Source organism: Ruditapes philippinarum, unplaced genomic scaffold, assembly GCF_026571515.1.
Source record: "Ruditapes philippinarum isolate M1 unplaced genomic scaffold, ASM2657151v2 ctg957_1_1_1_1, whole genome shotgun sequence".
In the NCBI taxonomy this organism is placed as follows: Eukaryota; Metazoa; Mollusca; class Bivalvia; order Venerida; family Veneridae; genus Ruditapes; species Ruditapes philippinarum.
The window spans coordinates 51,938-65,836 of record NW_026861540.1 but is presented as its reverse complement, the minus strand read 5'-3'; the positions used below and the strand labels follow the sequence as shown (position 1 = coordinate 65,836).

The 13,899-nt window shown below is 32.5% G+C and overlaps 1 protein-coding gene across 2 annotated transcripts in view; it reads left to right on the top strand.

Moving 5' to 3' along the window:
* The first annotated feature begins 515 nt into the window (after positions 1-515).
* Positions 516-13,899, top strand: part of LOC132716025 (cadherin EGF LAG seven-pass G-type receptor 2-like) — a 59,881-nt gene continuing 46,497 nt past the window's right edge. For both annotated transcript variants that reach the window (XM_060699163.1, XM_060699162.1), the window contains exons 1-4: positions 516-4,400; positions 9,049-9,413; positions 11,779-11,953; positions 13,634-13,762. In XM_060699163.1, the coding sequence (XP_060555146.1) occupies positions 806-4,400; positions 9,049-9,413; positions 11,779-11,953; positions 13,634-13,762 (4,264 nt within the window). In that variant the 5' untranslated portion in view covers positions 516-805. The remainder of the gene's footprint in view (positions 4,401-9,048; positions 9,414-11,778; positions 11,954-13,633; positions 13,763-13,899) is intronic.

Below are 13,899 nucleotides of genomic sequence, written 5' to 3'. Positions count from 1 at the left end.
CTGAAAAATGTTGTTATTATTGTTATTGTTAAATAGTTCTGATTTTTTTCACTTATTCTTTAGATAACAGAATACATGTGCAACAATGCAAACAGTATTTAGTGCATTCTTCTAGATCTACAGTATGGCAAAAAAGATTTTAAAGGTCTTACTATCTTTATCATCCACCTACGTTAAGTTTTGAAGTCTGATGAATATTGCCGGTATCGAAATTCATTCTAATTACTAGGTGCTTTAACAAAATATTGAACAAACAGTAATGTGACATTAAAATATTTTTTCCAAAATATTGAATTAAACGTCTCGGCTTTGTTTAATTATTCATTAAAGCCATTATGTTCATTTATTTTGACACATCAGTGCTCATTATTATCAATACTACTGTTGTTGATGTCTATAATAATTATCACGCTGTGCGTTACCTGTCGCATACTGGTCAATGATGTGAGACAAACATCAAAGAGAGCCGACCAACCGTGACATATGACACTTTTGTCGAGGGTGGACGACGGAACAGCCAATATTGAACACAAATCGCAGCCATTTTCATAGACGACTATCGATTACCGAGACAGAGAGAGGGATTAACTGAACTGAAATCATCTAGGATAAGTCATACACAGGATTTTTTTTAAAGAAAAGCTACGTTAACATCGCGGTGGATTTAGAATTCATGTGTTTCTTGTTTTGTTTGTTTTTCTGATTTAAAATAAAATTGTCGCTTTAAGAAAATTATTCAGACCGCGAGTGACTCGCGAGCATGAAAATTAATTGTGTAAACAAAAGGTAACGGTATTTGTTGAGAATGGATTGGAGTGTACGGACAGGTGTTTTACACACCTTACTTCAAATTTTATGTTTGAATTTTGTAATCAGCTATGATATACATGTGGATTTTAAAAGGACTATACTGTCAGACGCTATTTTCAACGCAAGTCTAGGAAATGGTTGGTCATATTATTTTGATCGTTGGTCGCGTTTGAAAAATATTAATGACGTACTGTCATTAGATTCAACTCAAGGAACAGTGAATATAAAAAATATTGAACAATGCTGTAAAAATATTCAGTCAAATCCATTAGATGTTAAAATATTAGCAAAATCGTACCCCCTTGCAAGTGGTGACAGCTTTATTTCAAATTACTCAATCATTTCATTAAGAATTTATTTTCACAGCCTTCCATGTACTGTTTCATTCCATTCTTCAGAGAAAACATATTCATCTTCAGCCAAACATTCTGTTCAGACTGTGATATATAGTGATAAATTTGCACACTGGAATAAATTAAAGTGCATGGAAAAAGGAGTAAACGTGTTTTATTTGAATAAGCATGTTCCAATTTCAATAATGCAAAATCTTTGTGATGTTGACATGAAAACCCCAAACTTTCAGTATCATTTTGAAAATTCGTCATTATCTACAACGCGAGCTCAATGCCTGTATGAGTCAGATTTAAAAGTGCCATTGAAAGTTATTGCATGTAGTGATCAAAAACCGACTTCTGTTTATATCAGTATTCATCCGGTAGATCCTTCGGTCAACACATTCATTGTTGAAAATAGCCATAGAGATCATTTAAGATTGAGACGCCAGGCACCAAATACTGCTCCCTCATTTGCTAAACCAGAATACAGAGCTACGATACCTGAAAATCAAGATGCAGGATATTCTGTTATTTTGATAACTGCGACAGATCCTGATCAAGGTGAAAACGGCAAACTCACATACTCCATGACAGCGATCCGTGATTCACGCAGTAATGACATGTTCACAATAAATCCTATTTCTGGGCAGGTAACAACAACAAAGCAACTTGACCGTGAGGAAATACCACGTCATGATTTTCAAGTCACAGCAACTGACAATAATGTTATGTTTAAAAAGTCTGCTGTCACAACATTGACCATTACCGTTGAAGATGAAAATGATCACACACCAACATTTGACAAGGATCTCTATATAGTAGAGAAGTATGAAAACATACCTGTGGCCACCACTATAACTACAGTCAGGGCCATTGACAGAGATGATGGCAATAATCGGGAAATCAGATATAGTATAATTGTACCAACCAACCCATCTACCTTTAAAATTGACCCTACCTCTGGAAGTATTTCAACGCTGAAAGTACTGGATAGAGAAGTACAGGCAAATTACCAATTAGTTGTTCAAGCTAAAGATCAGGCTAGTTTTGGGAAACAGCGTTCATCTTCTACAACCATTGAAATTAAAGTTCTTGATGAAAATGATAATTTTCCTCAATTTGTTAATAGCCCATACACAGTGAACGTGTCTGAAAATTTAGATATTACAAGTCGTCCCGTTATTGCACAGGTTTCAGCAACTGATGCAGATGAAGGAAGGAATCAGGAAATAACTTACAGTATTACCGGCGGGAATTTAGATGACACTTTTTACATTGATCCAACTACAGGTGAAGTTTCTGTGCAAAAACCCTTAGATTATGAAACTAATAAACAATTTAATCTAAAGGTTAAGGCATCTGACAATGGGAAAGTTCCAAAACACAACAGTACAAATGTATGGATAAGAATTGACGATTTAAATGATAATGCACCGTATTTCCAAAGTTCAGTTTACACAGGATCAGCCTTTGAAGGTGAAAGTATAGGCACAAAAGTCTTGACTGTTCGAGCTTTGGATGATGATGACGGAGTTAATGGTCAAGTGAGTTATTCACTTCTTAATGTTCCGCCAGCTTTTCCTTTCATGATTGACCCAGATTTGGGAGAGATTAAAGTGAGATCTACCCTTGACAGAGAAATACAAGCATCATACAAGTTTACAGTTGAGGTTAAAGACAAGGGTCAGCCTCAGCTTTCTGCAACTGTTTCTGTTGAGGTCACTGTAAATGATATCAATGACAACAGTCCCATTTTTTCACAGAAAATATTTTATGCCAGCATTCCAGAGGATGCACCGAAGAACATGCAAGTGATTCGGGTTACGGCCAACGATGCAGATACTGGTCAAAATGCACGTCTCACATATGAAATCATCAGTGGTGATAACAATCAGGTGTTTTCTATTGAAAGAGAGACTGGCATGATAACACTTGGTAAAACTTTAGACTACACATTACAGAATAAGTACATACTCACTGTGCGATCCTCTGATTCAGGACCTGGCAATAGATTTGATACAGCAGAGGTGCATATTAATGTTACAGATATAAACAAGCATACACCAGTGTTTAAAGTTACAAATTATCAATTTAACGTTGATGAAGGAGCTGTAGTGGGTACATCAGTGGGAAAAGTTCAAGCTATGGACAAAGATGTTGGCGAAAATGGAAGAATAACATATGAAATAATAGGAGTGCAGGAGTTCAGTATTGACCCAGTTACAGGCGAAATATCAACACGTGAAGTATTGAATCATGAGCTACATACAGCATATTCTTTTGAGGTACGGGCAAGTGATCACGGTGACCCAGTTCGTCAAGATACAGCTAGTGTTATGGTAATTGTGAATGACAAGAATAATAATGTACCCAAATTTGATAAACCAGTGTATGATGCTACTGTCAGTGAGGCAGCTTTTGACGGACATCTTGTAACAACAGTACATGCAACTGATGCTGACTCGGGAATTAATGCCCAAATAAATTACAGATTTTCGGATATAGGCACAGGTTATAGTGACTTTGAAATTGATGATGCAAGTGGAGATATCCGTGTGGCATCAGATAATAGAATTGACAGAGAAAAACGTAATAATTACACTCTTGTTGTACTAGCTGTAGACAAAGGTGTAATTCCACTGACAGGATCTGTTGAAGTAAGAATTAAGGTAGAAGATATAAATGACAATGCTCCGAAGTTTGCTAAGGATGAAATTATAGCTTTGGTACCAGAAAATCAAAAAATTGGTTCAACTGTTGCAGTAATTGAAGCAGATGATCCTGATGAGGGGATTAATGCTGATGTTGAGTACACATTAGAAGGTGGACTAGATGCTGATAAATTTCTTTTAGCGAACCAACCAGGAGACCCTGCAATTATTGTAAATCGTGTTGATTTAGATTATGAGTCGGATAAGAAAGAATATTACATTCGGCTGAAAGCAGCGTCTGGGCCTTTGATTTCTACTGCCCTGATAATCATTAAAGTTCAGGATGTTAATGATAATGCCCCTGTGTTGAAAGACTTCCGGATCATATTTAATAACTATGTGGATCATTTCCCATCTGAACCTATTGGTAGAGTTCCTGCATTTGATCCAGATGTCACTGATCAGCCTAAACTCAAGTACGAGTTCTTAATGGGCAACGAGGCTGGATTTCTTCAGCTGAACAAATCTACAGGGGAGATAATTCTGGATTCAAGACTCAACTCAGACGTACCTCGGAATGGAACCATTCAAGTTAGAGTCTCTGGTAAGTTCTACTTATATACTAGGCATTTTCATTTTCATAATTTCAGTTAAAAGGTTTCTGTAAACTTGACCCAGCTGAATTTACTTATTCCTTGTCCTGATTTGATTCTGACTCTATTTATAGTAAGTCAATAAACTTAAAGTGTTAGTATTTCAGTGTCAAAATCTCAAAATTTAACTGCCAAAACATTTTGTGGGGAGACTTCATTGAACAAGGTACACTTGTGGTAAATTGGCTAGCACTTAAAAATTAGAACTTATTTTCCTTATAAAATCAAATTGGACAATGGTTTTTGTTTTCAGTTTTTCTCTTCTTGCAAAAAAAAAAATTAAATGTAATCTGCTCAGGCATTAGTGCAAACTTTTCCTATGTCTGCAGTGTGTATTGAATACTAAATCTGTTTATATATATAATGTATGTAAGGCTTAACTTTGAAACACTTATCCAAATCTAATTGATAAGATTTACTTTATCAGATAGGGAAGGATAAAAGATTGAAACGGGCAATCTTTGTGTGTATTAAGTATTACTGGACTGATATCAAATAAAAAAAAGCAATGCATGATATTTCATTATTTTATAATGTATTACTGTTATGTGGTTTCTATTTAAATGTTTTGAAAGTTTCAAATATAGTCAGTCACCTTAGTGCAGTAATAGGTTAACTCTTATTGAATTATATAAGGAGTTTACACATTAGTGCACTAGGAAAGATGACGGTATTTCATACAATGTTGATATCTTAGCTTTTATCAATCAAGATTTTTATGATATCTTTAGTTTTTCTCTTATTCCCCCCCCCCCAATGATATGGGTGTAATACTGATAAGATTGAAAGTGGAAAAAAAATGTTGATATTTTTATCAAGGGAAATGTGTTTTGCTATTTATTGATTACCCTGATCTAACAGGATGCAATAAATAATTTCAAAAGTATATGATTAAAAAAATGCATTGTAAAGTTTAAAAAATGGATACTTTTCTTCCCATCTGCATTGACATGTTTAATGTCAAATGATAAAAATCTTTGTTTTCTTCTAATATCTAGATCATCTAAATATATCTGATAATGTATCTATTAGGGAAGTGACAAAATAAATAGCCAATGGGCACTATTAAGGTATGAATAAAAATATCATATATATTCTGTGATATATCAATTCACCGAACAAGCTATAATTGTTGATTTTTTATGATAATTATTGTTGATTTTTTATGATAATTCATAAATGCATATGGTCTATGTAGCCATTAGCTTACAAATACATGTATATGTACAGATTTCAAAATTTAAGGCAACATTATACATTCTAAGATGAAACACAAGATCAAAGACATTTTTATGTAATGTAATGAAAGAAAGGTTTGTTCAGAAATTAACAGTATTTCAGTATTTGATTGTAAATCAATTTTGATGCCATATGTTCAAAGCAATAAGTAGATCTAAAAAGGTGTTGATTAATATTAATAGTAAAAACAACGATAAACTTTTGTAATTCTTTGTGTTAATCGCATTGGACATTTTACCCTTTGAACTTTTTAAAGGTGTTTATTTGACCAAATGGTCTGTTAAGATTTTTGCCTAGCCTTCAACAAAGGCTGGTTATTAACCATTCACCACAACTTTTGACGCTTTTCTTACTGTTGAATAATCCTTTGTCGGAACAAATTTTTGAAAATTACCAAAAAATGGCGAAACCTATTGTAAAATGGGCTTAACTGTTCAGTGATTTTAGATCGTTTATGATAACTGTTTAATTGAATAAATATTGTCGTTCAGACTTTTAGACTGGAATGTATCTATGGGATAAAAGCAATGATATTTTTTTTTTCAATTAAACTTGTTTGAACAAAATAACAGTTAAATTTAAATTGTAGAATATTAGATTATTTAGCCATTAGTTTAATTAAAGTATGGGATTATCTGGATTTTATTTGATTTCTGGTTGTCTCTCATTAATTATTACTAATAATTTATTAGAATTTAGATACATGTGTGCAGAAATTCGCAGTAACGTAATGAAAATCAACAGCTTCATTGCATAATGAGTAAGAGTCAAATCAAGTACTTTGCCAGCACCTCTTTGCCAGGTCCCTCATTTCACAATTTTAAGGACTGTAATTTGGCCTTATTGCCCTCCCCATTTAATTTAATATAATTATATTTTCCCCCTATTCTTTAAAAGATTCTCCTGAAATATTTTGTTTTAGTTTTATCTGCCTATACATGTATAAAGCAGAAGACCCTTAACAAAATAAAATTGAAATCATTCTTTTCACAATACTAAACATTACAAATATTGTTGACAGACAAAATTACCATTTTTCTTCAAAATGATGGCGAAATTTAATAGTAATTCAATAATACGATAAAAAATAATTGAAGTTAGCGTAGAATTTTTCTCTAAAATATTAATTTGCATAAAATTGAAAATATTTTGGATCTTACAAAGGAGTTGTGATATATTACTATTGACCCTTTCTGTTATTCACATTGACAAATTCTTTTTTAGCAATATTTAAATATTAATATCCCCACATAGAATTCCCATTTGGTACTATGTGACTTAAATTATGTCCCCTCATATTCAGAAAGAATCATCTTTGATTAAGTTTCTTACCAATTTGTTGATAAGATTGATACACAAGATTTTTTTCTGTATAAATTATTTAATGTAAGAAATTTTACATTCATCCCCTGTAAGTATAACATTATTTCAACCATTTCAATGTACTGTTGATTTAAAAATGTTGTATAATATATTATAATCAATCATTGTATTTGATATCAAACAAAATATCTGTCGATAAAATGTTTTCTATAAAACTAAATAAGAAAAGGAAATTTTTTATATATGTTCTAAAACTTAATATCTTAAAACCTAAGTGGTTTGTAATATATCTTAATAACTAACTTCAACCATAATGATTTCCTGTAAAAAAAATAGAATAAAGTGACTTAATAAGATAAAATCTTCCAATTATAAAAAAAATCTATAATTGCTTTAACGAAGTCAGAGTATTTAGGGCATTAATAGATCAAATGCACTATGAAGTAAATTTGTGTAAATAATTTCCATACTTGACAATACAATAGAATACTGCTTTTTGTATTTGTTGACACATAAAGCAGTGATAATAACTTGTCTGTCACCACTGTGCGAGACACCTCACCATATATTCATGCAGTCTTAATCAGGTTCTTAACTATTTTAATAGCTACATACATTTATTGGACAAGCCCACTATATAAATGTATGTACTTTAGAAATTCACTGCTACGAGGGATGTCCGGAAAGTTCATTTACTTCTTCATTTTTTATTGTATAACAATACATACGTTGAACAAATTTTGTCAGCAAAAATATACATATGATATCTAGGGAACACATTTATAAAAAATTACTAAATTGTGACTTATGTTTGTATTTTTACAGCATTTACATACAACATATATACATCGTCATGGAGCACTTTGACAACGTCAACGGCGTCAATTTAATTTTATGTTTATCCACTATTCAATTTCTTCCGATTTAAACAGCCATATCTGTCTGGCATATACTTTATACATGTTATGTTCCCTTGCTATTACTTTATGAATTTCATATACTACATTAAAAAAACAAAAAAACAACAACAACAAAGGTGTCACTGGTTCCCATACAGTGTGTGAAATGTCTGCCTTTTTCAAGGATTATTGTAACATAATCTACGACATTTCGGCCATGCTACTTTTGGTCATCTGATACGCTTCTTATACAAAATACTGTCATCACCGCTTCTTAAACGTGTTTGACAATTAAACACAAGTTGCCCTTAACAATTTATGGTTGATTTTGTTTTTCAAGTAAAGATTATAATCATTATAAGCGTTGCTTTGAAGTTTAATGACATTACGTTGCTCCGTCCTTGAATTTGACGTCATTTTTGCGCCACAAAACTAACGCAACTTCATTGCCTATAATCGTCGTAAACAAGTTGTTTCTTTGCGTATGACGTCTTTATTTTCACTAAATATCAAGCAATAGTACCCTATGATGTCACAACATTAAAACAAGAGTTTGCGTTAAAATTACAACTTTTAGCAACTTTTTATTAGAGTAGTTATTGTCATGAATTCAAAGTGCTCTGTGATTCGTTGATCATGTTGCCATGGTGATTGGCGATTTGCGAATACAACTTTTATCATGTTTTTTAATTTAGAAATTTGTAGCAGAATAAATACTTAAGCAAAATATTTAATCATATTATTAATATGACTGCTTATAATAATTTTATAGCCTTGTCTACGAACTTTCCGGACATCCCTCGTAAAATGCATGTGATGGAGTTTTATATAAAGAAACTTTCAGGTCTTAAAGACTATAATATAATACCATTCATTATAAAATTAAGTAAGCAAAACTTTTTTAAGTAAATTTGCCTTATTTTGTGTTTTGACTATTTTTGACATTCACTACCACACCAATACATTTTTATATTCAGTATCCATGCAACTCCATGCCTCAATTCCTATATAAATACAAGTCATTCATAACAAGATAGAAATATATCTTTTATTAAGTTTTTTGTATATATTACATGTATCCTTAACTGTTTCACTTATATATAGTACAAAGTAACCTGTATTATTTTATATTTTCCAGATGGTCTGAATGAGGTACGAGCAACATGTCGCCTCCAAGTACGTCTAGTAACCATGGAAATGTTAGAAAAGAGTGTCACTATTCGAATTAACAACATGACCAGCGATACCTTCCTGTCACCACTCTTCACGTTCTTCGTGGACGCTCTGGCCACGATCATCAACGTGAGTAAGGAAAACATCTTCCTTATTAATGTTCGTAATGACACGGACGTGAAAGCACAGATATTGAATGTGACGGTTTCTGTCCGTGAGAAGTCAGTTCGCATAGACAGGCAGATGGTGGACATTTTCTACAGTGCAGAGTTTCTGAAAGAACAAATATATCTTCAAAGAACGCTGCTGGCCAATCTTTCTACTCTCCAGGTTTGTTAATTTGTCATTAATTTTTCATATGTCAAAGACTTTAACTCCTCAAAATTATAAAAGTAATGGCAACCTACTTTGTAGCTGTGTTTTTAGTGTTCTGTGAAATGAAATGTTATTAAAATGTTTTGAAAAGCTTAAAAATTATCCTATGAATTCAAATGCAGCAAACTGTTATTAGAAATTCAATAGAAGTATATTGAAATTTAAAAAAAAATATTTTAAACAGTAAAGATATTTAAACGTTTTTAGAGACAAGAATTTTAGATTGCTAGTGGTAATACAAATATTACGTTCTGTTTTTTTATTTATTTCAAACAAGACAAGACATTTTGAATTAGGATAAATTGTAGGAAAAAACCTCCCCAAAACTTCATATCATATTGCAGATTTAGCTATGTGACAAATCAACTTGTCATTCATCTTTACACCACAACTTATAATACATTCTCTAATATCATGGTCGGTGTATAACTAGGGTAGAATTGTATAGCGCATGGTAGAATTTCAATAACGGTGTATTATGCTAATTTATTACCGGCTCACAGTGCAATAAGAGTCATAAAGTGCTCAATTCTGAAGGATTATTTTTCATTCCTGTGTCACAAGATTGTCTGAATAAGCCCTTCTTTTTTTCTGTATGAATTTTGAATTTAGGTCTGCCTTTCAATTTATAATAAATGTATGATAAACTGTTCAGAATACATAGTGTATACATTTACATTATATGGCATAATGTAATGGCTTGGGATGTTTTGGGGATTAAATCTTTTTATTTCCCTTCGAGTATCTAATGCCTTACCACCATTATGATGCTGGGGCAGAAATAGCAAAGCTTTAACCAGTCGTTTAGAACCAGCCCTCACCAGTATAGAGCCAGGCCTCAGCAGTAGTGAGCCAGGCCTCGGCAGTATCGAGCCGGGCCCCAGCAGTACATGAAGTACATGAATATAGCTAGGCCCAAGCAGTATTGAGCCAGGTCCCAGTCAGCACTAACCTGGTTCTATTTTCTGTTCTGAGAACCTTAAACTCTTAACTTGCTGAATTTCCTAAATGGACTTTTCCAGCTTTCACGTAATCATTTTTGGGAAAGCAGGATGAAAATTTTAAAATTTGTCAGCCAACAGCAAAGAGTCTGGTTCTATACTGGTCCCAGGCCAAGGTTTGCCACTTTTGGTTCCAGTAGGTTACTTCCTTTAAACTTCTAACAGACTGTACTATTTAAAACGGAATAGGTCTTCTAAATAACTTCAGCATGGTTGAACTAAGATGAAGAATAATACTATATGTTTTAAAACTTAAAAAAAGATATTTTTAAGAAAATTTTATAAGGCAAAGTAAAATGTTCCATTTAGATAATGATTGTCATTGATTGACACTTGTAATGATTCAGTTAAGAAACCTTTCGGTCTGCAAATAGCATTGATTACATGACCCATTGTCTTCAAATAAAACCCTACATGTGCCTGTCCAAGTGTACAAAGTCAACAATACAGCTAAAGACTTGTTATCTAGATCCAGTCTGACTTATCTGCCACACTGTGTTGTCAGTGAACCTATATAGCAATCATAAATCTTACGTTTAGTCCAATGTTTGAAGTGACTCAAAATGTGATAAGTACGCCTTGCCAGCAATACCTGCGCTCATGTGGCGGACATTTATGCCAGATTTATAACTCAATAATTGAAATATTATGATTTTTGTCGAGTGTATTATGAACCTATAATGGCCAGCCATTCTTGATACAGTTACTATTTGGTATGGAGTAGAAAGATATTTAAGGGCCCTATAAAATGATTAATTATTGTTCTGTAAATATATTAATTTGTTTAATTGATTTGATTATTTATGATGTCTATTAGATTTTCCACAGGGTTTGATAGGCTCCTCTCAAGTTTTCTGACTAGTAATGTTAAAGAGTCTATTTGGGTTTTGGGGAAAATGTATTCCTGAGCTCCTTGCCCTTCATAATGTTAGAGTCTATTTGGGTTTTTGGGAAAATGTATTTCCCTCCTTGCCCTTCATAATATTAGACTATTAAATTTTGGGTTTTTGGGAAAATGTAATACTCTCCTTGCCCTTAGTAATGTTAGAGTCTATTTGGGTTTTTTGGAAATAGTATTCCCCTCCCTGCTCTTAGTAATGTTAAACTATTTGGGTTTTTGGTGAAACTGTATTCCCCTCCCTGCCATTTCCCCTTGCTTTTTTTCAGAAGATGAATTGCACACTGGGATATGATGGGTTTTTTTAAAGATAAATCTCAGCTGAAAGTGATTGCTTGAAAAATAAAAAGAAGGAAAAAAAACATTCTGTACAAGTGGTTGTATTTATATTCATACATGTGATACTGTATTTCATTTTCAGATTTTACCATTTGATGACAATTTATGTCTGACTGAAGTGTGTGGAGGTTTTGAGAAATGCTTGTCAAGACTGAGTTTTGGCGAGGCAGCTCCTTTTATCTCCTCAGACACAATGCTGTTCCGGCCCATATATCCAGATAATGGTTACAAGTGTGAATGTCCACATGGATTTACCAGTAAGTGGAACTTTTCCTTTTCTAAATATTTGTATGATTGTTTATATTTGCAATAATTTTTTATTCGAAACTTTTATATGCCCCCTCTTTTTTTAAGGAGTTTTCATAAGTTGAAAGCGGAAAGTTCCCTGTGTTTGGTATTTAGAATACTTCAGACTAGTTGTAATAATAACTTACACCACAAAGTCAAAATTATATTGCTGATATACCATGGTTTTTGTTAATAAGAACAAAATTTAGTAAAAATCCTGATATTTAGACTGCATGTACTTACTTTATCTTGCTTATGAGATATTTAGAACTATTCTGTTGAATCTATTTTCTGATTGGTTGTATTTGAATAATGTATAAAAGCTATATTCCACTTTAAGACTGCTCATATTTCATTGGATAGACCGGACACGTTAAATTATTCAAAATTATTTTTCTGTCCCAATTGTTTAATTAGGAACTGAATGAGATCAATGTCACTTATATCAGGAAATTTACATTTAAAATATTTAGTTTCTGCCGAAAAATTGATCTTAGAAGTCAATGTTTGGGCTCGGACGCACACCATGTGCCGTGTTTGACACTTGTATAAGTTTTGTTTAATTGATTTGTCATGCACCCAAACAAGTCCAACCTTTGTAATGAAGAAAAATAAATCAAACATCACTTTTGTGTCTCACTACCTGATGCCCAATAAAATCTTCACAAAAGCTATTCACAAATATCTGAACAGTTACCGTAGCAACATAGCAACAGTTGTCACTATTGCTTTAAAAGGTCACGAAACATGACCCAAGACTTGTGAAGGCTGGCGGGGTATACAAGAGAGATATTGTCCTGTAATCAAAGATAGCTGATCTGTTTCACTGGTAACATACTTGTCCAAGCAGATTGACAACCCCTTATTTTCCCATCATGCTCTCCATAAACAGTGACCCCTAATCTATAAAGGGCCACAGGCATGGAGACAATGTATCTTATTTAAGGGTCATTTCTGTTAAGTGCCCTGATAAGATAAGTGTTCCCTTTAAAGCTTGTGATTTTATCATAATGTTTACACAGAAGATAAAAAGACATTGATACTTGTAAACTTGATAATGTTAAACATGAAAGTAGATCTATTTACAGGTGGTAATATGAATGATGCATGTACACAGAAAATAATGACCAATTTATTATTGTTTAAAAATGTTACAAAAATCCTTCTTTTTTCCCTTCATGTAGGTGGCCAAATTGAAGTTTTTTATTTTAGATACACTCATTGATCAACATTTAAAATGATGTGTACTTTAAGTTGTTGCTACTTTTTCACCATAAACATAAATATATTATAGAACAGAACAGATCAAGTTTATTCAACAATAAGGAATTGAACTTACGTTCCTCTTCCATACATGCAACACATATAAATATAGGTCAATATACATGCATAAACATATAGTTATATAGTTATAATTATAGAAAGTCATTCGTTTCCATTCAAATTGAGATTATTTTTACTGAATTTTTAAACCAGTCTAAATATAAAGCTGTCCCATTGGCCACATTTAAATATTTACCCTGAAAGAACCAATCAGATTTGTAGATGTAGACTAGTACTCATATAAAAGATTTTATACTCATTTTTATCATGATATTGAAAAAAAGTAGCATACAATAAAGTAATAATGGTTTGAAATATCATTTCAGATAATAACAGTTTCTCATACTGCAGTGTTGAGATTAATCTGTGTTACTCTAACCCGTGCAACAGCTCACGAGGCACGTGTCACAGTACAGAGGAAGGCTATACATGTAAATGCAAACCTGGATTTGCAGGTAAAAAAACAATTATACTTCTTCTAATTACACATGTAAATATAAATTAACAAATCTTTCCTATGCTATTGCATTGAAAAAAAAACGTTTGGAGTATTATTAAATAATTTTCTTCTTTTGTCATTGGAGTTACTTTG